We start from the raw sequence: 23,641 nt of genomic DNA on the forward strand, positions 1-23,641 counted from the left end.
GCTAACTAGCAGTTCTCCAGAAGCACAAACCATATGCTTGCCTCTCAGGCATAGCAGGTGTATCCTGCCTATTCATTTGGCTTCTCCTGTTAAGGGCCTGAAACCTTGAAAAAAAGCCACTTGTGCAGGATAGGGTAGGGCAGGGCAGGGTATGGGGGGAGAGAGGATAGAGGGTTTTATAAACAAACAGCAATATTGAGAGGTAAGGGTGGGATAGAGGGCTGGAGAAGAGTCTGGTCCCAAAAAGCAAGCAGCAATTTGTACAGTGGCTGAAAATATACTTTTGATTTTTTTTAACTGTAAAATATTTCGGAGGGGAGAGTGAAGTCTTTTAAAACTTGGAATAAATTTAGAGTTTTGTAAATTTAGAGTTTTGCCGTTCCTTTTCTACACAGTCCCTGCTTTTTCAAGGGAGCATCTGCTATGTGCTGGGCACTGTTGGGAAGGACAGAGTAAACCTATGAACCAGGTGTCAAGGATAAAAATGTAAGTGATGTCAGAATGCTGGGAGGTGCTGGTATATGAACACAGCTGCCAATACAGCTGTTCAAGGGGCTTTTCAAATCCATCACAAAGGAAGGGAAAGTTTCATTTGGTTGTTTTTTTTTTCTCCAACTCCTGGGCTTAAAGGATTCTCTTGTCTCAGCCTCCTGAGTAGCTGGGACTACAGGCACCTGCCAGAATGCCCAGCCATTTTTTTGTTGCAGTTTGGCTGGGGCTGGGTTTGAACCTGCCACCCTTGGAATATGGGGCTGGCGCCCTACCCACTGAGTCACAGGCACCACCCTCATTTGGGTATTTGTTTTGAGGGAAGGACAGCACTGCATTTCTTTCTTTTTTATTTTTTTTTCAGAGACAGAGTCTCACTTTGTCACCCTTGGTAGAGTGCTGTGGAGTCATACCTCACAGCAACCCCCAGCTCTCGGGTTTAGGCGATTCTCTTGCTTCAGCCTCCTGAATAGCTGGGACTACAGGCGCCCACCACAACCCCCAGCTATGTTTTCGTTTTAGTTTGGCTGGAGATTCCAACCCGCCACCCTCGTTATATGGGGCCGGCGCCCTACTCACAGAGCAACAGGCACCGCCCATTACTGCATTTTTCTAATACTCCAATTACAGGAATGGGGTGGATCTTTTTTTTTTTTTTTTTGTAGAGACAGAGTCTTTCTTTATCAACCTCGGTAGAGTGCTGTGGCATCACACAGCTCACAGCAACCTCCAGTTCTTGGGCTTAGGCGATTCTTTTGCCTCAGCGTCCCCAGTAGCTGGGACTCCAGGTGCCCGCCCTACGCCTGGCTATTTTTTTGTTGCAGTTTGGCCGGGGTTGGGTTTGGACCTGCCACCCTCGGTATATGGGCCTGGTACCCTACTCATTGAGCCACAGGCGCCGCCCCTGGGGTGGATCTTTTTAATATCCTAATCCTAAACCAAGATTTTTGAACACAATAGTACATCTCAAGAAATGCTAACTGAGCTGTTTGTATTATTGTCAGAAGACAATGTATTTATTTAAACAAATTTAAAACAATCAGGAGGTGGAGAGAAGTGTATGTATGGGAGGATTGTTGATAAAAGTATCTGAAACTGCAAACAAATAGAAGGTCTTGTAAATTATGTTATTTAAAAATAAGAATACAGGGAGCTCAGCGCCCATAGTTCAATTAGAGGGCACCGACCACATACACCCAGGCTGGCGGTTTGGAACCTGGCCCGGGCCTGCTAAACAACAATGACAACTGCTGGGTGGCACCAGTGGCTCAGTGAGTAGGGCGCCGGCCCCATATACTGAGGGTGGCGGGTTCAAACCTGACCCCTACCAAACTGCAACAAAAAAATAGCCCGGTGTTGTGGTGGGTGCCTGTAGTCCCAGCTACTTGGGAGGCTGAGACCTGAGAATGGCTTGAGCCCAAGAGTTTGAGGTTGCTGTGAGCTATGACACAATGACTCTCTACCAAGGGCAACAAAGTGAGACTGTCTCAAAAAAAAAAAAAATTAAAAACCTTCCACATGTATAATAACTTAAAAATAATGAGCACCAGCCTGAGCAAAAGTGAGACCCTGTATCTACTAAAAATGAAAAACTGAGGCAGGTGGATTGAGTCTAGGAGTTTGAGATTGCTGTGAGCTATGACACCACGACACTACCAAAGGCGACAGGGTGACTATCTCAAAAAAAAAAAAAGGCAAAGAGCACAGCACGGCGACTGGCAAATGGTGGTACAAACAGCTACCAGTTACAACTGCCACGTTGGAGAATTTACTGAATGCCAGTTACAGAGCCAAATGCAAGTGATTTCCCATCTTATTTTTTCCTCCCCACCTAATGCGGCAAGGACTGTCATTATGTTGGGCATAGAGGTTAAATAAATTGTCCAAATAATTAGCAAGAAGTGGGGCTGAGAGTATGCTCCATTTGTTCTGAGTCTATAGCCAAAGCACCTAACTACTACACTATTGCAGTAACAGGATAAAGCTGGAAATTTCCCAACTCGTGACTGGCCCCCAGGTTTTCAGATTGAGGGATTCTTGGCTTGGGAGCACAACATACTGAATGTAGTGTTTACATATTGGTAAGAAAGGACTTCAGGGGCCCACTAAGCCCAGAGGGATCTTCAGAAGGGGGACCCCAAGCACTTGGGATGAGCTTCACTGTCAGATTAGTATCACTATGTGCAGAAGCTTCCCATTCTGAGCACCAAAGTGAGGCTGAGGCCTGGGGACCCTCAGACTAAGCACGCATGGGCTAGGTGGCTCATGCTGTAAGCCTTGGACTTGGGGAGGATGAGGTGGGTGAATTGCTTGAGCTCACAGGTTCGAGACCAGCCTGAACCAGAGCGAGACCCCCGTCTCTAAAAATACCCGGGCGTTGTGGTGGGCGCCTATAGTCCCAACCACTTGGGAGGCTGAGGCAAGAGAATCGCTGGAGCCCAGGAGTTTGAGGTTGCTGTGAGCTATGACGCCATAGCCCTCTACCGAGGGCGACGAAGTGAAACTGTCTCCAAAATAATACTCAGTTTTATCTAGCCCATCCTGTTTATGATGGCCTTCTGTGGGCAGGTCACTGCTGGTACCAGTTAGCACTCTTGCAGTTTGGAGAAGGTATTGGGACTCGAGCAAAAAGACCTTGGGGATTTATTAGTGGTAAGGTGCCAGGGTTCCCCTAATTTAGAACTTAATTTTAACCCGCTGTGGGGCCATATACAGAAATAGGGGAAGAATTCCATTCCAGCTCCAACAAAAGCCCTGTTTTGTGGACTGAGCAATGCGCAGGCAAAGGATGGCTGGAGCAGAGCAGTGACTTGCATCAAGGTCACAGAGAAAGTAGTGGAACTGGATTCTCCGGTCTCCCGAAGAGGTCCTTTCACTTTTTTTGTAAGTGCTCACGTTTGCAACGTTTTCCAAGCATATATTAATTTTGTAAGTTGATATATAAAAATACACGTAGGGCGCCGGCCCCATATGCCAAGGGTGGCGGGTTCAAACCCAGCCCCGGCCAAACTGCAGCAAAAAAATAGCCGGGCGTTGTGGCGGGCGCCTGTAGTCCCAGCTGCTCGGGAGGCTGAGGCAGAAGAATCGCCTAAGCCCAAGAGTTAGAGGTTGCTGTGAGCCGTGTGACGCCATGGCAGTCTACCGAGGGCGGTACAGTGAGACTCTGTCTCTACAAAAAAAAAAAAAATAGCTGGGCGTTGTGGCGGGCGCCTGTAGCCCCAGCTGCTTGGGAGGCTGAGGCAAGAGAATCGCGTAAGCCCAAGAGTTAGAGGTTGCTGTGAGCCGTGTGATGCCACGGCACTCTACCCGAGGGCGGTACAGTGAGACTCTGTCCGGTGGCTCACGCCTGTAATCCCAACACTGTGGGAGGCTGAGGAGGGAGAATCGCTTGAGCTCAGGAGTTCGAGACTCGCCTGAGCGACAGTGAGACCCCGACTCGTGAAAAAAATGGAAAAACCCAGCCGGGCGCCGCGGCGAGCGCCTGTAATCCCAGCGGCTTCCGGAGGCTGAGGCAGCGGGGTGCCCGCAGCCCGAGTCTGAGGTTGTGGTGAGCTACCACGCCCACTGCACTCTGCTCAGGGGCATAGGGTGGGACCCTGTCTCAACAACAACAAAAAAAAACATGTTGGGGTATTGTTTTTTAAATACATAAAATCAGAAATAAACCCGAGAGCGCCCAATATCAAGCCGCCCACTAGCTCAGCAGGCGCCTGCCCCGTCCCCCGCGCGCTGGAAGTTCCGCGCCCTGCGGGTAGCTTTAAAAACCCAGAGCCCAGCGTCGGGGCCCGCCCCTCACAGTTGAGTTTCGGAGCGTGCGCAAAAGCCGTCGGATGCGCATGCTCCGTGGCGGTCCCCGCAGCTAGGACTGGCTTCCGCGCCGGCCTTTGAGGCCCGCGACGTTCCACCTGGGTACGCGGGCATGGCGGCCAGCTTGTGGATGGGCGACGTGAGTGAGGCGGCCGCCTGCAGTCTGAGGGGGGAGGAGGAATTTGGTGTCGCGAGGTAGCGAGGAGGACTTTAGATCCGAAAAGGGTGGACATGAACGGGTTATTTTTGGAGATACAAAAGCGGGTCCCAGCTTCTGAGGGAAAAGGCAGAGTCAGCGGGGGTTGGGGCCCTGGGGCCCCCACCTGGGTTTCTGGGAGAGAGAGAGGTGCTTTGGGAAAATAGAGTGAGGGGTATCCCGAGGATTGAGGGGCGCCGTGGTTGGTTCTAGGACGGAGGGATGGGGTTCCTAATTACAAGGGGGAGGCTCCCTAAAGGGGAGGGAATTTGAAGAGAAGGATCTGGGAGTCCAGACCATTGTGCAGAAGGAAAGCTCTGCTGAGAGGGAGGGCTCTAGCTTGAGTCGCTTTGTTGTTGTTTTTTTTTTTGAGACAGAGCCTCAAGCTGTTGCCCTGGGTAGAGTGCTGTGGCATCGCAGCTCACAGCAACCTCCAACTCCTGGATTAAGGCCATTCTCCTGCCTCTGCCTCCCACAACGCCAGCTATTTTTTTTGCAGTTTTTGGCCAGGGCTGGGTTTGAACCCACCAACTCTGGCATATGGGGCCAGCGCCCTACTCCTTTGAGCCACAGGCACTGCCCACCCTGCTAGTTTTGGGTTCTAGCTGTCATTGTTGTTTGGCAGACTCAGGCTGGATTCGAACCCACCAACTCAGGTGTATGTGGCTGGCGCCTTAGCTGCTTGAGCCACAGGGGCCAAGCCTCGTTCTTTGTTTTTTGAGACAGAGTCTCACTCTGGTAGAGACTCAAGTCTCTACCCTTGGTAAAGTGACATGGCACCATCATAGCTCACAGCAACCTCAAACTCTTGGGCTCAAGGGATCCTCCTGCCTCAGCGGGTAGCTAGGACTACAGGCACCCGTCACAACGCCCAGCTAGTTTTTTATATTTTTTAGTAGAGACGAGTTCTCACTCTTTCTCAGAGCTGGTCTCAAACTTCTGAGCTCAAGCAGTCCTCCCACCTTGACCTCCCAGGGTGCTAGGATTACAGGACTGAGTCATCGCGCCCACCCTGACTCATTCTCTCTTGTTTTTTGTCTTTCCCAAGACAAAGTTAGGTTTACAGAGCAAGATACATTGACCACAGACAATGAATGGCCCCTTGGTCACACCAAAAAGACCCATTCTCTCCTGTTTTTAAGCAGCTAGAACCCTACATGGACGAGAACTTCATCTCCAGAGCCTTTGCCACCATGGGGGAGACAGTGATGAGTGTCAAAATCATCAGAAACCGCCTCACTGGGTATGACGTCTTTCATGTCAGTTCTCTTCTATAATTTTTCCTCAGCTGTTATGAAGGAAAATATAAACTTCCGAGTGTAAGAGTTCCTCACCATTCGCTGATAGTTGTAATCATGATGTTATAAAAGCTAACATTTTGAGGGCTTCGTGAGTGGAAGTGTAGCATTTTGTTTAAACGCAGGACTGGAGCAAGACTGTTTGAAAGCTATTTCTGCTTAGATAACTTGAGTAATTTACACACCACATCAGTGCCCTTAACTCTAAATTTATTCACCTTGACTGTAAAAATGGGCATAAAAATAGCACCTGCCTCCTAGAGTTATGGTAAGGATTACATAGTTAATCCACATTCAGCATTAGAACAACTTCTGGCATGCATGCTCAGTAAATAAAATCAGGTTATGATCTGCTAGGTAATAAGCACTTTACATTCATTACCTTTTTAAAATCACAAAACCAAAATAGCCGTGTGTCAAGTGCTGGGCGCCTGTAGTCCCAGCTACTTGGGAGGCTGAGGCAAGAGAATCTCTTAAGCCCAACAGTTGGAGGTTGCTGGTGAACTGTGACGCCATGGCACTCTACCCAAGGTGACAGCTTAAGACTGTGTCTCAAAAATAATAAAATAAAATCACAAAACCTTAGAGCTAAGTACTGCTATTAGAGAAGCTTAATAACTGTTAAAATTACACATCTATGAAATAACAACCAAGGACTTGAATTCAAGTCTGTCCTCAAAGCTCATGAATGCCCTTAACTCTTAAGCCATTCACTTAAAAAATTATTTATAAAGACACTACTATGTGTTATGGTAAAGGTTCCTGGCTGAATCAAGCCAAATGTAGTCCCTCCTCATGGAGTTTACTAGTTTACTTCATTCTACCAAGTGAATGAGATCATAAATAAGTAAAACAGCCGGGCATGGTGGAGGCCAAGGCATGTGGATTGCCTGAGCTCACAGGTTGGAGACCAGCCTGAAAGAAACCTCGTCTCTAAAAAGAGCCGTGCTTAACCAGTTTGATGTAAATATTTCAAATGGTATGTAACACCAGTACATGGTACCACATTATCGCATTAATGTTCACAGTTATGATTTTAACAAATAAATAAATAAATAAACATAGCCGTGCATTGTGGCTGGCGCTTGTAGTCTCAGCTACTTGGGAGGCTGAGGCAAGAAAATCACTTGAGCCAAAGAGTTTGGGGTTGCTATGATGCCACAGCAGTCTACCAAGGGTGACAAAGTGAGACTGTCTCAAAAAATAAATAAGTAAAACAAAAAGCAGAGTATTTTTCGATAGTGTTACTCTCTTAGCTCTAGTTTCTTCTTTTTCTTCTGGGTAGTAGGTTTTTTTCAGATTCTGGTTAGAAATGAGAGAGTTTGGCTGGGGGCAGTGGCTTATGCCTGTAATCCAAGCACTCTAGGAGGCTAAGGCAGGAGGATCACTTTAGCTCACGAGTTTGGGTTGCTGTCAGCTAGGCTGAGGTCATGGCACTCTAGCCTGGAGCAATAGAGTGAGGCTCTATCTCAAAAATAAATAAATAAAGATGGCTCAGCACCCTTAGCGCAGTGAGTAGGGCGCTGACCACGTGCACCAAGGCTGGTGGGTTTGAGCCCGGCCTGGGCCTGCTGAACAACAGTGACAACTGCATTCAAAAAATAGCCGGACGGGCACCTGTAGTCCCAGCTACTTGGGAGGCTGAGGCAAGAAAATCGCTTAAGCCCGAGAGTTTGAGGTTGCTGTGAGCTGTGATGCCATAGCACTCTACTGAGGGCAACATAATGAGACTTTCCAAAAAAATAAATAAGAGGTGAGGGCTAGGTGTGGTGACTCACGCCTGTAATCCTAGCACTCTGGGAGGCTGAGGCGGGTGGATTGCCTGAGTTGAGTTCAAGACCAGCCTGAGAAAGAGACCCTGTCTCTGAAACTAGCTGGGTGTGGTGGCGGAATCTGTAGTTTCAACTACTTGGAAGACTGAGGCAAGAGAATCACCTGAGTCTGAAAGTTTGAGGTTGCTGTGAGCTATGATGCCATGGCACTGTACCAGGGGCAAGAAAGACCGTCTCAAGAAAAACAAAAAGGTGAGAGATCTGACTTGTGGCCCACTCTGTGGCTCTTTGGTGAACAGGTACTTTGTGTGACCCCGTGACTAGCTGAGCTCAGTGGCTCATTCCTATAATCCTAGCACTCTGGAAGACTGAGGTGGGTCAATTGCCTGAGCTCAAGAGTTTGAGACCAGCTTGAGCAAGAGACCCTGAGTTTAAGTAGAACTGAGGCAAGAGAATCACTTGAGCCCAAGAGTTTGAGGTTACTGGGAGCTAAGATGATGCCATGGCACTTTACCCAGGGCAACAGAGACTGTGTCAAAACAGAAAACTAAAAAAAAAACACATTACTCAGGGACCGATTTTCTGACTGTTAGATCATGCCCAACTAAATATTTCTCTTCCTGCTCAGACAGAAAACGCTAGATATTTAACTACTGGTGTAAAAATTCAGTCTGTAATAATGTCTCTACTTTTTGAAACATAACTCTCACATTTTAATCTTTATTGAAGTAAGATTTGGAATTATCTTTTCTTATTCTGTTGTTACTAAAATATAGTGGTTATTTATGATGGTACCTACAGACACGTTTACATCCTGCCTTATTTGACAAAGGCTTTGACGTGGCTTACAAGAATATAGTAAAATAGGGTGGCATCTGTGGTTCAAGGAGTAGGGCACCGGCCCCGTATACCAGAGGTGGTGGGTTCAAACCCGGCCTCGGCCAGAACCTGCAAAAAAAAAAAAAAAAAAGTGTATTGTAAAATAGGTGGCACCTATGGCTCAGTGAGTAGGGTGCCGGCCCCATATACCAAGGGTGGCGGGTTCAAACCTGGCCCCAGCCAAACTGCAACAAAAAAAATAGCTGGGCGTTGTGGCAGGCACCTGTAGTCCCAGCTACTCGGGAGGCTGAGGCAAGAGAATCGCCTAAGACCAAGAGCTGGAGGGTGTTGTGAGCTGTGACGCTATGGCACTCTACTGAGCACAACAAAGTGAGACTCTGTCTCTAAAAATAATAATAACAATGATATTGTAAAATAAATGTAAATAAAGAATCAAGACTCGGGTAGCCAGCTTTTAGCACTTTGTGAGGCTGCTGCAGGAGAATTCCTTGAGGTCAGTTCACCCTGAGCAACAGCAAGATCCTATCTCTACAAAAATTTAGCCAGGCATGGTAGTGTGTACCTGTAATCCCAGCTAATTGGGAAGCTGAAGCAGAATGATCTATTGAGCCCAGGAATTTAAGGTTACAGTAAGCTATGACTGTGCCATTGCACTCTAGCTTAGATGACAGAGCCAGACTCTGTCTCTAAAAAAAAATTTTGTAAATGATATACTGAAATAATTGAGGAATTGCCCAGATACCTTATGTCAGTGGTTCTCAACCTTCCTAATGCCACAACCCTTTAATACAGTTTCTCATGTTGTGGTGACTCCCAACCATAAAATTATTTTTGTTGCTGCTTCATAACTGTAATTTTGCTCCTGTCATGAATCGTAATGTAAATATCTGATATGCAGGATGTATTTTAATTGTTAGAAAGGGGTTGCGGACCACAGGTTGAGAACTGCTGCCTTATCTGCATATCTGCAGCTTACTGGCCAGGGTAGAGTGCAGTTGTCTCATCATACCTTCTATACCTTTTCAGGATAGAACCTCAAACTCCTGGGCCCAGGCAGTCCCTCTTCCTCAGCTTCTCATGTAGCTGAGACTACAGGTATGAGCCACTGTGTCCATGTCCAGCTAATTTTTTCTTTTCTCTTCCTTTTTTTTTGGAAATAGAATCTTACTCTGTTGCCCTGGGTAGAGTACCATGGAGTCATGGTAGCTCATGGCAACTTCAAACTCTTGGACCCAAGTGATTTTCTTGCCTCACCTCCCAGGTAGCTGGGACTACAGGCCACAGTGCCTGGCTTTTTGTTGTTGTTGTTGTTGTTTAGCAGGCCTGAGCTGGGTTCAAACCCACCATCCCTGGTGTATGTGACCAGCGCCATAGCCACTGAGCTGCAGGCACTGGGCCTCTTTAAATTTTTGGATTGGGAAATTTTCATAATAAAACATTGATGGTGCCGAATGTCGTGACTTATGTCTGTAATCCTAGCACTCTGGGAGGCTGAGACGGGTGGATTGCCTGAGCTCACAGATTCGAGATCACCTTGAGCCTGGCTATTTTTTTGTTGCAGTTTTGCTGGGGCCAGGTTTGAACCTACCACCCTCGGTATATGAGGCCGGCACCCTACCCATTGAGCCACAGGTGCCATTCCAGAAGCCATTTTCTTCAAGGCTCATGTCTGTGAATCCCAGCACTTGGGAGGCCGACGTGGGGGGATTGCCTGAGCTCACAGGTTTGAGACCAGCCTGAGTCTCAACTTCATAAGAGTGATAACTTCAGAAGAGTGATAACTTCATCTCGAAAAATAGCTAGGCATCATCTCGAAAAATAGCTAGGCATTGTGGCTGGCGCTGGTATTCCCAGCTACTTGGGAGACTGGGGCAAGAGAATCACTTAAGCCCAGGAATTTGAGGTTGCTCTCAGCTATGACATTATGGCACTCTACCCAGGGCAACAAAGTGGGACTCTATCTCAAAGAAAAAAAAAAAAAAGAAACCATTTTCTGGCTTGGTGCCTGTAGCTCAAGTGGCTAGGGCGCCAGCCACATACACCAGAGCTGACAGGTTCAAATCCAATCTGGGCCTGCTAAACAAGGACAACTACAACCAAAAAATAGTTGGGCGTTGTAGTGGGTGCCTGTAGTCCCAGCTACTTAGGAGGCTGAGGCAAGAGAATCGCTTAAGCCAAGAGTTTGAGGTTGCTGTGAGCTGTGACACCATGGCACTCTGCCAAGGGCAACATAGTGAGACTCTGTCTCAAAAAAAAAAAAAAAAAGTTAATTTAATATATATTTTAAAAAGAGAGAGAATAGGGCGGCACCTGTGGCTCAGTTAGTAGGGCGCCGGCCCCATATGCCAAGGGTGGTGGGTTCAAACCCAGCCCCAGCCAAACTGCAACAAAAAAATAGCCAGGCGTTGTGGCAGGTGCCTGTAGTCCCAGCTGCTTGGGAGGCTGAGGCAAGAGAATTGTGTAAGCCCAAGAATTAGAGGTTGCTGTGAGCCATGTGACGCCACGGCACTCTACCCGAGGGCGGTACAGTGAGACTCTGTCTCTACAAAAAAAAGAGAGAGAATAACCCAAGCAATAGACCCTGTCTCTAGTAAAAGAAAATCTAGTCCAGTGTTGCGGCAGGTGCCTATAGTCCCAGCTACTCTGGAGGCTGAGGCGAGAGGATCCCTTGAGCCCAAGAGATTGAGGTTGCTGTGAGTAGTGATGACATAGCACTATCCCCAGGGTGACTCTCCCCAGAGTGAGACTGTTTCAAAAAAAAAAAAAAAAAAATGGACTTTCTCTTATATTTCCACAACGTTCATATTACACTAACAAAACTAACAATGTTTCCCTAATACCATAGAAAAGCCAGTCTCTGTTTAAATTTTTCCTCAGAATATCTTTGATAGTTTTGTTGTTGTATAATGAATTAGGATCCAATCTTGTATGATGCACTGCATTTAGTTCTTCTAAGTGTCTTTTAAGGTACAAAGCCCACCTCTTTCTTTCCTGTCAACGTTGCTGTCTATGGGAGGTAATCCTAGTTCTTTTTTTTGGCCGGGGCTGGGTTTGAACCCGCCACCTCCGGCATATGGGACCGGCGCCCTACTCCTTGAGCCACAGGCGCCGCCCATAATCCTAGTTCTTTAATAACGTTTTACATTCTGAGTTCATTTGTTTCTTTGTGGTATTGTTTTATTTAGTCTATCCATAATATTTCCTATAAGTTGGATTTTAGATCTAAAAGCTTGATCGTCCCCAACAATGAAAAAAAATAATAAAAATTTAAAAAGCTTGCTCAGATTGCATAAGTTTTGCAAGCGTATGTCATACATGATGCAGCACACATAAATGAACATTTACTAAATGAGTCTGGGACTGGCCTAGATTGGCAATGCTTTTACTGAGGTTGTTAGGTTGCGTGTGAACTAGAATATGGCAGGGAGCAAAAACGATATGGGCTCTTAATTAGAAAAACAGTTTCTGTACCGGGCAAGTTGGCTCACACCTGTAATCCCAGCCTTCTGGGAGGCCGAGGCGGGTGGATTGCCTGAGCTCACAGGTTGGAGACCAGCCTGAGCCAGAAAAAGAAGTCGTCTCTAAAAATAGCCATGCATTGTGGTGGGCGCCCGTAGTCCCAGCTAGTAGGGAGGCTGAGGCAAGAGAATCACTTGAGCCCAAGAGTTTGGGGTTGATTGTGAGCTGTGACTCCATGGCACTCTACCAAGTGCAACAAAGTGAGATTCTGTCTCGAAAAGAAAAAGAAAAAAAAAGAAAAGAGAACGGTTTCTCTCTTCCTTCAGGCTAAGACACATCTGTGTTTGTTTGTTTGTTTTTTAATTAAATCAGAGCAGTGTACATTAATGCAATCATGGGGTCATCTGTGTATCTTTAACTGTTGTCTTTCTGTTTGCTTTCTTTCCAGGATTCCAGCTGGCTATTGCTTTGTAGAATTTGCAGATTTGGCCACAGCTGAGAAGTGTTTGCATAAAATTAATGGGAAACCCCTTCCAGGAGCCACACCTGTAAGGACATTTAGATACTGATGATGTTGCCTTCCTTTATTGTCATTGATTGCTACCCTCTGTTGGATCCCTGCTGTATACTTATGTTATTTTGCTCTACTTATGTTATGTTATTTTGTTATAACAACCTTGTATTGTGGGCATTGTTATCTCTGACAGCCCATGAAATTGAAGCTCAGGGAAGTGAAATAACTTGCCCAAGGCAACCAGGTTTAGTCAGTGGCATAGCCAGGATTCAAACCTAAGATTTGTTGCCTTCAAAATCCATGTGCTTCCCACTCTGTGTCACTGCCTCACATAAAAGAAGACTTGAAACTCTAGACTTCTTGCCTGATTGAGAAACTAGAACAGGCTGGCTGCAGCAAGGACACATTTCAAGAGAGTTACATTCTGCTCTTCCCACAGTTACTTAGCTTACAGCTGCACCAGCTGGCACACCTGGGCTCATAGAACCATGGAGCTGGCAGTGCCCTTAGAGGTCATCCGTGCAACCCCCTCATTTTATACAGGAGAGAAAGCTGAGGCTTAGAGAGGGGGAGATGTTTTGGCCAAGGTAATTTATTTCAGTTTTTTTCAAATATTGTTTGACTCTTGAAACACCTTTCTCTGTTTTAGTTTGTTTGTTTGTAAATTTCTAGGCAAAACGTTTTAAACTGAACTATGCTACTTACGGGAAACAACCAGATAACAGGTAAGCACAAAGTAATGTCTAGCCAGAGACACAATGTGTCTGCCAAACCATCACTCTACTGAGGGCGACATAGTGCTCTGCCTTAAAAAAAAAAAAAGAAGAGGGAATGGGAGCTGCTGAGTTCAGCTGCTCTTTGCCCCTTTCTGAAGACCTGCAGGAGGACCTTCATAGTGTGCCTCCTGTGAAGCCCAGGTCTTTTTCAATGTGTGGTCCCTCCCCTAGTCTTCGGTTTTACTACCCACAGTGTGATGGTTTTATTCTGAATTGATATTGTAGCAACATAAATCACTTATCAATTCAGGTTGCTGTTTGAAAACTTTAAAACCTTTTCTATTTTTTTTTTTTTTTAATTCTTTTTTTTTGTTTGTTTGTTTGTTTTGAGACACTGTGTTGCCTTTGGTAGAGTGCTATGGCGTCACAGTTCACAGCAACTTCAAACTTTTGGGCTTAAGTGATTGTCTTAAGTAGCTGGGACTACAGGCACCCGCCACAACACCCAGCTATTTTTTTGGTTGTAGTTGTTATTGTTTGGCAGGCCTTGGCTGGGTTCAAACCTGTCAGCCCCAGTGTATGTGGCTGGCGCCCTAGCTGCTGAGCTATAGGCGCCTAGCCAAAGTATTATATATAATGGGAAAACCCAAATAATCTAATAATAGTAAAGTGGGTAAATTATAATATGTTCATAAATTGGAATGCTGTGAATTTATTAACAAGTTTCTGTGTATCTATTAACAAGTTGCAGAATGCTAACTTGTCCAGATATTGGCAATAAGTTAAAAGTCAAAAAATGCTAGTAACAGGGCGGCGCCTGTGGCTCAGTCGGTTAGGTGCCGGCCCCATATACCGAGGGTGGCGGGTTCAAACCCGGCCCCAGCCAAACTGCAACCAAAAAATAGCTGGGCGTTGTGGCGGGCGCCTGTAGTCCCAGCTACTCGGGAGGCTGAGGCAAGAGAATCGCTTAAGCCCAGCAGTTGGAGGTTGCTGTGAGCTGTGTGAGGCCACGGCACTCTACCGAGGGCCATAAAGTGAGACTCTATCTCTACAAAAAAAAAAAAATGCAACAAAACATAATGAATTGGCTTAGCGCCTATAGCACAGTGATTATGACGCCAGCCACATACACTGAGCGAAGTTGGTTCCAGCCTAGCCCAGCCCAGCCCAGCCCAGCCCAGCTAAACTGCAACAACAACAAAAAATAGCCGGACCTTGTGGCAGGCGCCTGCAGTCCCAGCTACTTGGGAGGCTGAGGCAAAAGAATCACTTAGGTCCAAGAGTTTGAGGTTGCTGTGAGCTGTGATGCCACAGCACTCTACCGAGGGCGACATAGCAAGACACTGTCTCAAAAAAAAAAAAAAAAAAATCATAATTTTACCCAATTTTTTTTTGTGTGTGGGACAGAGTCTCACTTTGTCAACCGCAGTAGAATACTGTGGAATCATAGCTCACAGCAACCTTGAACTCAGGGGCTCAAGTGATTCTCTCTTTTTTTTTTTTATTAAATCATAAACCCATAGATCACGTATACCTTAATGCAAGGGTCCTCAAACTGCGGCCGCAGGCCACATGAAGCGGTGTGAATTATATTTGTTCCAGTTTTGTTTTTGACTTCAAAATAAAATATATGCAGTGTGCATAGGAATTTGTTCATAGTTTTTTTTTTTAAACTATAGTCCGGCCCTCCAACGGTCTGAGAGACTGTGAATTGGCCCCCTGTTTAAAAAGTTTGAGGACGCCTGCCTTAATGCATGTATGGGGTACATTGTGCTGATTTCATATAGAACTAGGAGCATTTACATCACACTGGTTAATATCAAGCGATTCTCTAGCCTCAGCCTCCCAAATAGCTGTGAATACAGGTACCCGCCACAATGCCTGGCTATTTTTTGGTTGCGGTTGTCACTGTTATTGAACCTAGCCTGGGCCGGGTTTGAACCCACCAGCATTGGTGCATGTAGCTGGTGCTGTAACCACAGTGCTACAGACGCCGAGCCTATATTCTGATTTTTTACAAGGAATATGTATTATACTTAAAATAGTGTTGATTTATTTTTTGAGCAGAATTGATTTTCTAGGCAAACTGGCCTGATCTCTACCACCTCAAAGCTATAATGGAAATATTTTTTGCATTCTTATTTTTTGAGAGAGTCTCACTCTGTTGCCCTGGGTAGAGTGCTATGGTGTCATAGCTCATAGCAACCACAAACTCTTGTTTTCTTTCTTTCTTTTTTTTTTTTTTTTTTTATTAAATTAAAGCTGTGTATATTAATGCAGTCATGGGGTACAATGTACTGGTTTTATATACGATTTGAAATATTTTCATCACACTGGTTAATACAGCCTTCATGGCATTTTCTTAGTTATTGTGTTAAGACATTTATATTCTACATTTAGTAAGTTTCACATGTACCCTTGTAAGATGGTAGGTGTGGTCCCACCAATTACCCTCCCTCCACCCATTCTTCCCCCTGCCCTCCCATCCCTTTCTCCTTTTCCCATATTCTTGGGCTATGTAACCTCAAACTTTTGGGCTCAAGCGATCCTCTTGCCTTAGCCTCCAAAATAGGTGGGACTAAGGCGCTTGTCACAAGGCCAGGCCATGTTTTTTTAAAGCCAGGGTCTCACTCTTCCTCCGAGTGGTCTTGAACTCCTGAGCTTAAACAATCTGCCTACCTTGGCCTCCCAGAATGGTAGGATTACAGGTGTGAGCCACCATACACAGCCTATTTTTTATATTCTTTTTTTTTTTTTTTTTTTTTTTGAGACAGAGTCTCAAGCTGTCACCCTGGGTAGAGTGCTGTGGCGTCACAGCAACCTCAAACTCTTGGACTTAAGCGATTCTTTTGCCTTAGCATCCCAGCTAGCTGGGACTACAGGCACTCACCACAACCAACACCCACTATTTTTTTTTGGTTGTAGTTGTTGTCATTTGGCAGGCCTGGACTGGGTTCAAACTCAGCAGCTCCAGTGTATGTGGCTGGCGCCCTAGCTGCTGAGCTACAGACACCAAGCCTATTTTTTATATTCTTAAGAGATTGTCCATAGAGGCCAGGCCCTGTGGCTGGCCTCTATGGACAATCCTAGCACTGTAATCCTAGCACTCTGGGAGGCCAAGGTGGGTGGATTGCCTGTGCTCACAGGTTCGATACCAGCCTGAGCCAGAGCAAGACTCTTATCTCTAAAAAAGAGCCAGCATCGTGGCAGGTGCCTATAGTCCCAGCTACTTGGAAGTTGCTGCAAGCTATGCTCCATGGCACTCTACCGAGGGCGACAAAATACAACTAGACCCATCGGCAATGTTGTTCCCTAAGAAATCCAGGAGAGTTTTACCTGGGATGTGCAGAAAAGCTTTTCAGAGCAGAGGTTTTGGTCTTTATGTCTGAATCTTTTTGTTCTCTCCTCTCAGCCCTGAGTACTCCCTCTTTGTGGGGGACCTGACCCCAGACGTGGATGATGGCATGCTGTATGAATTCTTCGTGAAAGTCTACCCCTCCTGTCGGGGAGGCAAGGTGGTTTTGGACCAGACTGGCGTGTCTAAGTAAGGCCTTACCTGTTAATGATGGCCACACTCTTTTCTCCTAGGTGGAGATGTTTTAGAGAGGCGGATAGCATGGCAGTAAAGAGCACAGGCTCTGGAGTATGAATCCCAGCTCCAGTGTTGGTAACAGTAATGCAGGGTACAGTTACTGAGCCTCTCTGACCCTGTGACCTTATCGGTAAAAGGGGGCTGATTAATAGTATCTGCTCATAGGGTTGATGTAAGAATTCCAAAGGATATAATATGAGCAAATCACATAGGAAATTGTTTATAGGTGTTTGCTATTTTATTACTGTTACTGAGCCTTCATTATAGGTAGAAGTTTTCACTTCAAAAATGGAAAAACCTTAAAGGCTCATTCTTGATTAGCATCGTAGTTAGAAGCCCAGGCTTTGTTAGTCTGACAGATGGGGCTTTAAATCCTGCTTCTGTCATGACATTTGACAAGTTATTAAACCTCTCTGAAGTTGGTTATCTCTTAGTAAAGTGTGGATCCTAGCTTCATGGAATTGTTGAAACAGTTTGATGAGATAACCTTGGGGAAATGCTTAGCACAGTGCCTAGGAAATAAGTGCTTGTTAACTTTAGCTGTCATTCATTTTCCCCCCAACTATAATATGAACTCAGGAGAGCATCAGAGCAGACTCTGTAAATATTTCCTGAATTAGTTTCTTCAACTGTCACTACCATTGCTACTGTTTCCAATAGATTGGGAAAGAATCTGCTACTTGGGCAGGATCCCCAGGGGTGATGGTGTAAAGGAGAATGGGGAACTGAACATGGAGATTCCTACAGATCTCAGGATTGTCATGTGCTTGAATCCTGACACTGCTCTGTGCTCCCCTCACTGATGGGACTATTGACTCTTGATTTTCTCAGCCCCTCCTTTCTGTATTCCTGCCCACCTTCTTGCCCTTCCCTCTTCTCCATGCCTCCATTCTTAAGATACATTCATCACATTTGTGATCTAAATAATGGGTTGGGTTTTTTTTGTTTGTTTGTTTTCTTGCAGGGGTTATGGTTTTGTGAAATTCACAGATGAATTGGAACAGAAGCGAGCACTGACAGAGTGCCAAGGAGCTGTAGGACTGGGGTCTAAACCCGTGCGGCTGAGTGTGGCAATCCCTAAAGCGTGAGTCCTGCAGGAAGGTAGAGGGGCTCTGGACTCCCATCTCTACCCCCCTACCTGGACACTCCTCACATGTTTGCTGAGAATCAGGACATCCCCATGTTGGATGGAAGATTGTGGGGGATATTCTGGTCAAGCCACAAGTAGTCAAAGGGCTGCTGTTTGCCAGGCTGTGTGCTGGGTGTTAGAGCTTAACTGGCATAGCTCTACCCCTCTAGAAGCTTATAGTTATGATTGTAGGGGGCAGATACATTAGATGTTGCTGGTGGCAACACTGGAAAAGCTTTTGGCTATACATACCTGTTATCCTTTGCCTACTAGTGCCACCATTGGAAACTTACCCACAGAATTAATAAGAATAACACAAAAAGAAAACAATTACTAATAGTTTTAGCCTTATTTATATTAATGAAACCTACAAACCGCTTCTGAATGTCTCTTGCTATGGGAATGGGTAAGAATTAATGTTGTAAACATCCTATAGAAGATTATATACGTCTGGGCCGGGTACGGTGGCTCACACCTATAATCTTAGCACTCTGGGAGGCCAAGGGGTATGGATTGCCTGAGCTCACAGGTTTAAGACCAGCCTGAGCCAGAGAGAGAATGTCTCTAAAAAATAGCCGGACATTGTGTTGACCTGTAGTCCCAGGTACTTGGGAGGCTGAGGCAAGAGAATTGCTTGAGCCCAAGAGTCTGAGGTTACTATAAGCTAGGACACCAAGACACTCTACCAAAGACAACAAAGTGAGACTCATCTCAAAAAACAAAAAAATTACATACATCACTAATACAGCTATCGTGTCAGGTAAAAACCTTTCTTCCCTTACATCTCTAGGCAGGTTTCTCCTGGAGATGTAATGCAGCTTTTCTTGAGCCAGCCGTGGTGGCTCACGCCTGTAATCCCAGCACTTGGGGGGCCGAGGTGGGTGGATTGCTTGAGCTCACAGGTTTGAGACCAGCCTGAGCCAGAGCAAGACCTCATTTCTAAGAAAATAGCGAGGCATTGTGGCGGGCACCTGTAGTCCCAGCTACTTGGGAGGCTGAAGCAAGGGAATCGCTTGAGCCCGAGAGTTTAAGGTTGCTGTGAGCTATGACGCCATGGCACTCTACCAAAGGTGACAAAGTGAAACTGTCCCAAAAAAAAGACAGCTTTTCTGTGAATAAAACCTTTCATCCTTTAGCCAAGTTAATGATTCCAACTGGGAGTAAATTTGCCTCCCAGGGGACATTGGCAACATTTGGAGACATTTGTCGTTATAGCCACTAAGGACGTGCTAATGGTATTTAGTGGGTAGCAGCCAAGGATGCAGCTAAGTATCCTGCAGTTCATAGGAGAGTTCCCACTACTATGTCAGTAGTGTGAAGGCTGAGAAACTCTGTACCTAATAAGTATAAGAGTTGCTAAGTTCTTAGCCGGGCGTTGTGGTGGGCGCCTGTAGTCCCAGCTGCTCGGGAGGCTGAGGCAAGAGAATCGCTTAAGCCCAGGAGTTGGAGATTGCTGTGAGCTGTGTGAGGCCACGGCACTCTACCGAGGGCCATAAAGTGAGACTCTGTCTCTACAAAAAAAAAAAAAAAAAAAAGAGTTGCTAAGTTCTTAGGGTAGGACTTCCAGATGGCCATTTTCTTAAAGCAACAAAGATTTTTTTTTTTTTTTTTTTTTTAGAGACAGAGTCTTCTTACTTTATCGCCCTCAGTAGAATGCTGTGGTGTCACAGCTCACAGCAACCTCCAACTCCTGGGCTCAGGTGATTCTCTTGCCTCAGCCTCCCAAGTAGCTGAGACTACAGGCACCCACCACAACACCCAGATATTTTTTTGTTGCATTTTGGCTGGGGCCAGGTTCAAACCTGCCACCCTCAAGTATATGGGGCCAGCGCCCTACCCACTGAGCCACAGGTGCCGCCCCAAAGCAACAGAGATTTTGAGGTTGTGATAAAACTGTGTTTAATGCATTGGAGATTATCTGGTTTCCCCCTCGAAATGTTACTTGATGTATCTTCTATCATATAAAAGACCAGCCTGGTCAACATAACAAGAATCTGTCTCTATAAAAATTTTAAAATTAGCCAGGCATGATGGCACACACATACTTGGGAGGCTGAAGTAAAATCACTTAATTACAAAAGTAAAGCTCATTCTTTTCTGTTTCTTTACAATATACAGTTTTCCTTTTTTTTGTTGTTGTTGTTATTGTTCTTGTTGAGAAAGAATCTCACCCTATGCCCTGAGTGGTGTCATTGTTCACTGCAACCTCAGACTCAAGCTGTGGGCATCTTGCTTCCTCAGCCTCCAAAGCCACTGGGATTATAGGTGCTTGGTGTGGCACCCAGCTGGGTTTTTCATTTTTTTTAATGAGTCAGGGTCTCCCTCTTGTTCAGACAAGTCTTGAACTCCTGAGCTCAAGCAATTGTCCTGCCTCAGCCTCCCACAGTGCTGGGATCACAGGTGTGAGCCACTGTGCCCCACTATAGTTTTCTATATAGTTGTACAGTCATCTTTTTTTTTTAACTATTAAAATCTCGTCTTGGCACCTGTGGCTCAATGAGTAGGGTGCCGCCCCCATATGCCAAAGCTGGTAGGTTCAAACCCAACCCCGGCTAGAAACTGCAACCAAAAAAAATGAAAAACAAAACAAAATCTCTTGTCTTAAAAGCATGGACTCTGGAGCCAGACTGCCTGAGTTTGAATCTCTTACTAAAATAGCTGCGTAGGGAGGTGCCTGTGGCTCAAAGGAGTAGGACGCCGGCCCCATGTACTGGAGGTGGTGGGTTCAAACCTGGCCCGGCCAAAAACTGCAAATAAATAAATAAATAAATAAATAAAATAGCTGTGTGACTTTGGACAAATTACTTAACCTCTCTCTGTACCTCAGTTTACTCATCTGTAAAATAAGAATAATGGTATACTTACTACATAGGGATGCTGTGAGGATTAATGAGTTAATCTGCATAAAGCACTTAGAATAGTCTCTGGCTACAAAGGCAGTATTATGGAAATGTTTTTGTATTTATTTTTGTTTATTTAAGGAGCCGTGTAAAGCCAGTGGAATATAGTCAGATGTATAGTTACAGCTACAACCAGTATTACCAGCAGTACCAGAACTACTATGCCCAGTGGGGTTATGACCAGAACACGGGCAGCTACAGCTACAGCTACCCCCAGTACGGCTATACTCAGAGCACCATGCAGGTAACAGTGGTTTGGCAAGTCTGCCCTTTTGGGTTATGTTTCTCCACTAGAAACTGGTCTTTCTCCTGGATGGAATTGGTAAGAACTGACAGTTGGGCTTCAGAAAAAAAATGGGGAAAGCTGAAACAACCATAAGCCATCGTGGACGTAGGCCATGATTTCACCACGCTCCTCACACACCTCTCTGGTCTCTTGGCAGACATATGAAGAAGTTGGGGACGATGCATTAGAAGGTAAGAGTTTGTTCATTCATTCCTCTGACTCTTGTCTTAATGGCTGGCGCTGTGCTTTCAACTAAATGCTGAGAGACAGTGAGGTAAATTCTGCTCCAGAAGAACTTACATTCTTAGTGGGAGAGCAGACATGACATGTGTCACAGAGTTGTGAGTGCAGATGAGCCCAGAATAAGTAGCTATTGGGGAACAAGTCCAGCACTGCCTAGGCTTGTGGCATTCTACTCAAGGAAGTGGGTCTCTAACAGTAATACTATTTATTACTTTGTTTGATGGTTTATAAAATTCATTTTATTTGGAAAATAAAGTATTATGAAGAAACTGAAAGTCACCCCTAATCCTGCAATGTAGTAATAACTGCTATTAATTTTTGTTTTTATTTTTTTGAAACAGATCTCACTCTTTCCCTGGTTAGAGTGCTGTAACATCATAGCTCACAGCAACCTCCAACTCTTGGGCTCAAGCGATCCTCTTGCCTCAGTTTTTCTATTTTTAGTAGAGACGGGGTCTTGCTTTTACTCAGGCTGATCTCAAACTCATGAGCTGAGCACAGCCTCCCAGAGTCCTAGGATTACAGGTGTGAGCCACTGCGCCCAGCCCAGTATTAATTGAGACAGTCTTACTTTGTCACCCTCAGTAGAGTGCTCTGGTGTTATAGCTCACAGCAACCTCAAACTCCTGGGCTCAAGCGATTCTCTTGCCTCAGCCTCCAGAGTAGCTGGGACTACAGGTACCCACCACAATGCCCGGCTATCTTTTTGTTTTAGACGGCCCAGGCTGAGTTCGAACCCACCAGCCCTGGTGCATGTGGCCAGTGCCCTACACACTAAGCTACGGGCGCCGCCCTAGAGACAGTCTTAATTCAGTTACCCTCGGTAGAGTGCCATGGCAGCTGGGATTACAGGCATCCCCCACAATACCTGGCTATTTTTAGAGACCAGGTCTCTTGCTCAGTCTGGTCTCCAACTCCTGAGCTCAAAAAATCCACCTACCTCGGCCTCCCAGAGCACTCAGAAAGTAAATTTAAACAGTTACAAAAGCAGATTTCTTCTTTTTTGAGAGTCTCCCTATGTTGCCCTTGGTACAGTACTGTGGCATCACAGCTCACAGCAACCTCAAACTCTTGGGTTCAACCCATGGTCTTGCCTCAGCCACCCAAGTAGCTGGGACTGCAGGCACCTGCCACGATGCCTGGCTATTTTTAGGGATGAGATCTCACTCTGGCTCAGGCTGGTCTTGAACTTGTGAGCTCAGGCAAGCTACCTGCCTCGGCCTCCCATAGACATTAATTTTGTTTTGTTTTGTTTTTGTGGTTTTTGGCCGGGGCTGGGTTTGAACCCACCACCTCCGGCATATGGGACTGGCACCCTACTCCTTGAGCCACAGGCGCCACCCTCTTTTTTTGTTTTTTTGTTTTTTTTTTTTTGAGACAGCCTCACTTTGTTGCTCTTGGTAGAGTGCTGTGGCATCACAGCTCACAGCAATCTCAAACTCTTGGGCTTAAGAGATTCTCTTGCCTCAGCCTCCCAAGTAGCTGGGATTACAGGCGCCCACCTAAATGCCCAGCTATTTTATTGTTGTTTGGCAGCCCTGGTCTAGCCACTGAGCTACAGGCGCTGAGCCAGCTTTTGTCAGATTTTGAGCTGGTGCTTTGGACTCAGTAACTTTGATCAGACTTGCCAAACAAAATTTGAAATGAGAACTAGACCATAAAATCTAGGGTGCCTGATCGCTGGAGACATTAGTTGCAGCTTTCCATGATAAGTATAATAACAGCCACCATTACTGTATTTTCTAAACACATTATCCTACTTTCAGGAGCATCAGAATCTGCCCCTAAGAGTGGAAACTGGCAGAAAGAGAATAGGGACCTTACCCTAAAACAGTCTTAGGTAATGGGAACAGAATCAAGTCCTTTACAGCTGTCCCTGTAGTCTTCCCTGACCCCATCCTTGCTTTTCTTACAGACCCCATGCCACAGCTGGATGTGACTGAGGCCAACAAGGAGTTCATGGAGCAGAGTGAGGAGCTGTATGATGCACTGATGGACTGTCACTGGCAGCCACTGGACACAGTGTCTTCTGAGATCCCTGCTTTCATGTAGCAAAGACAAAGAGCATGTCAGGACTGTGAGAGGGAGATAAGACCTTTTTAAAATTGTGTGTGAAGCCTTTTTTGAAATATGAGCTTTAAGATTCTAACCACCGGGCGGCGCCTGTGGCTCAGCAGGTAGGGCGCCGGTCCCATATGCTGGAGGTGGCAGGTTCATACCCAGCCCCGGCCAAATTAAAAAAAAAAAAAAAAAAAAAAAAAAAAAAGATTCTAACCACCGGGCGGCGCCTGTGGCTCAACGTGTAGGGCGCCGGTCCCATATGCCGGAGGTGGCGGGTTCAAGCCCAACCCCGGCCAAAAAAAAAAAAAAAAAAAGATTCTAACCACCACCATTTCTGGA

The 23,641-nt window shown here is 45.8% G+C and overlaps 1 protein-coding gene across 5 annotated transcripts; it reads left to right on the forward strand.

The window, feature by feature from the left end:
• Window positions 1–343: 343 nt before the first annotated feature.
• TRNAU1AP (tRNA selenocysteine 1 associated protein 1) lies at window positions 344–23,386 on the forward strand. Of its 5 annotated transcripts, none has more exons than XM_053576224.1 (9): window positions 344–486; window positions 5,635–5,735; window positions 12,310–12,409; window positions 13,048–13,100; window positions 16,504–16,635; window positions 17,648–17,767; window positions 20,794–20,956; window positions 21,156–21,189; window positions 23,157–23,386. In XM_053576224.1, the coding sequence occupies exons 2-9, from the start codon at window positions 5,650–5,652 to the stop codon at window positions 23,291–23,293; spliced, it is 825 nt and encodes a 274-aa protein (XP_053432199.1). In that variant the 5' UTR covers window positions 344–486; window positions 5,635–5,649; the 3' UTR covers window positions 23,294–23,386. The 5 variants fall into 5 exon arrangements, with proteins under 5 accessions (XP_053432199.1, XP_053432200.1, XP_053432198.1 ...); XM_053576225.1 differs by having other exon boundaries at window positions 345–486; window positions 5,638–5,735; XM_053576223.1 differs by lacking the exon at window positions 344–486 and adding an exon at window positions 4,329–4,435 and having other exon boundaries at window positions 5,638–5,735.
• Window positions 23,387–23,641: the final 255 nt, after the last annotated feature.

Source organism: Nycticebus coucang, chromosome 22 (assembly GCF_027406575.1).
Source record: "Nycticebus coucang isolate mNycCou1 chromosome 22, mNycCou1.pri, whole genome shotgun sequence".
Lineage (NCBI taxonomy): Eukaryota > Metazoa > Chordata > Mammalia > Primates > Lorisidae > Nycticebus > Nycticebus coucang.

What these genes read in the sequence shown, in the direction of transcription:
- TRNAU1AP (XM_053576222.1), top strand. Translation starts at nt 4,409, where the DNA reads ATGGCGGCCAGCTTGTGGATGGGCGAC. An exon ending in GACCAGACTGGCGTGTCTAA is followed by an intron (nt 16,636 to 17,647) that starts GTAAGGCCTTAC and finishes GTTTTCTTGCAG; the next exon opens with GGGTTATGGTTTTGTGAAAT. An exon ending in ATACTCAGAGCACCATGCAG is followed by an intron (nt 20,957 to 21,155) that starts GTAACAGTGGTT and finishes GTCTCTTGGCAG; the next exon opens with ACATATGAAGAAGTTGGGGA.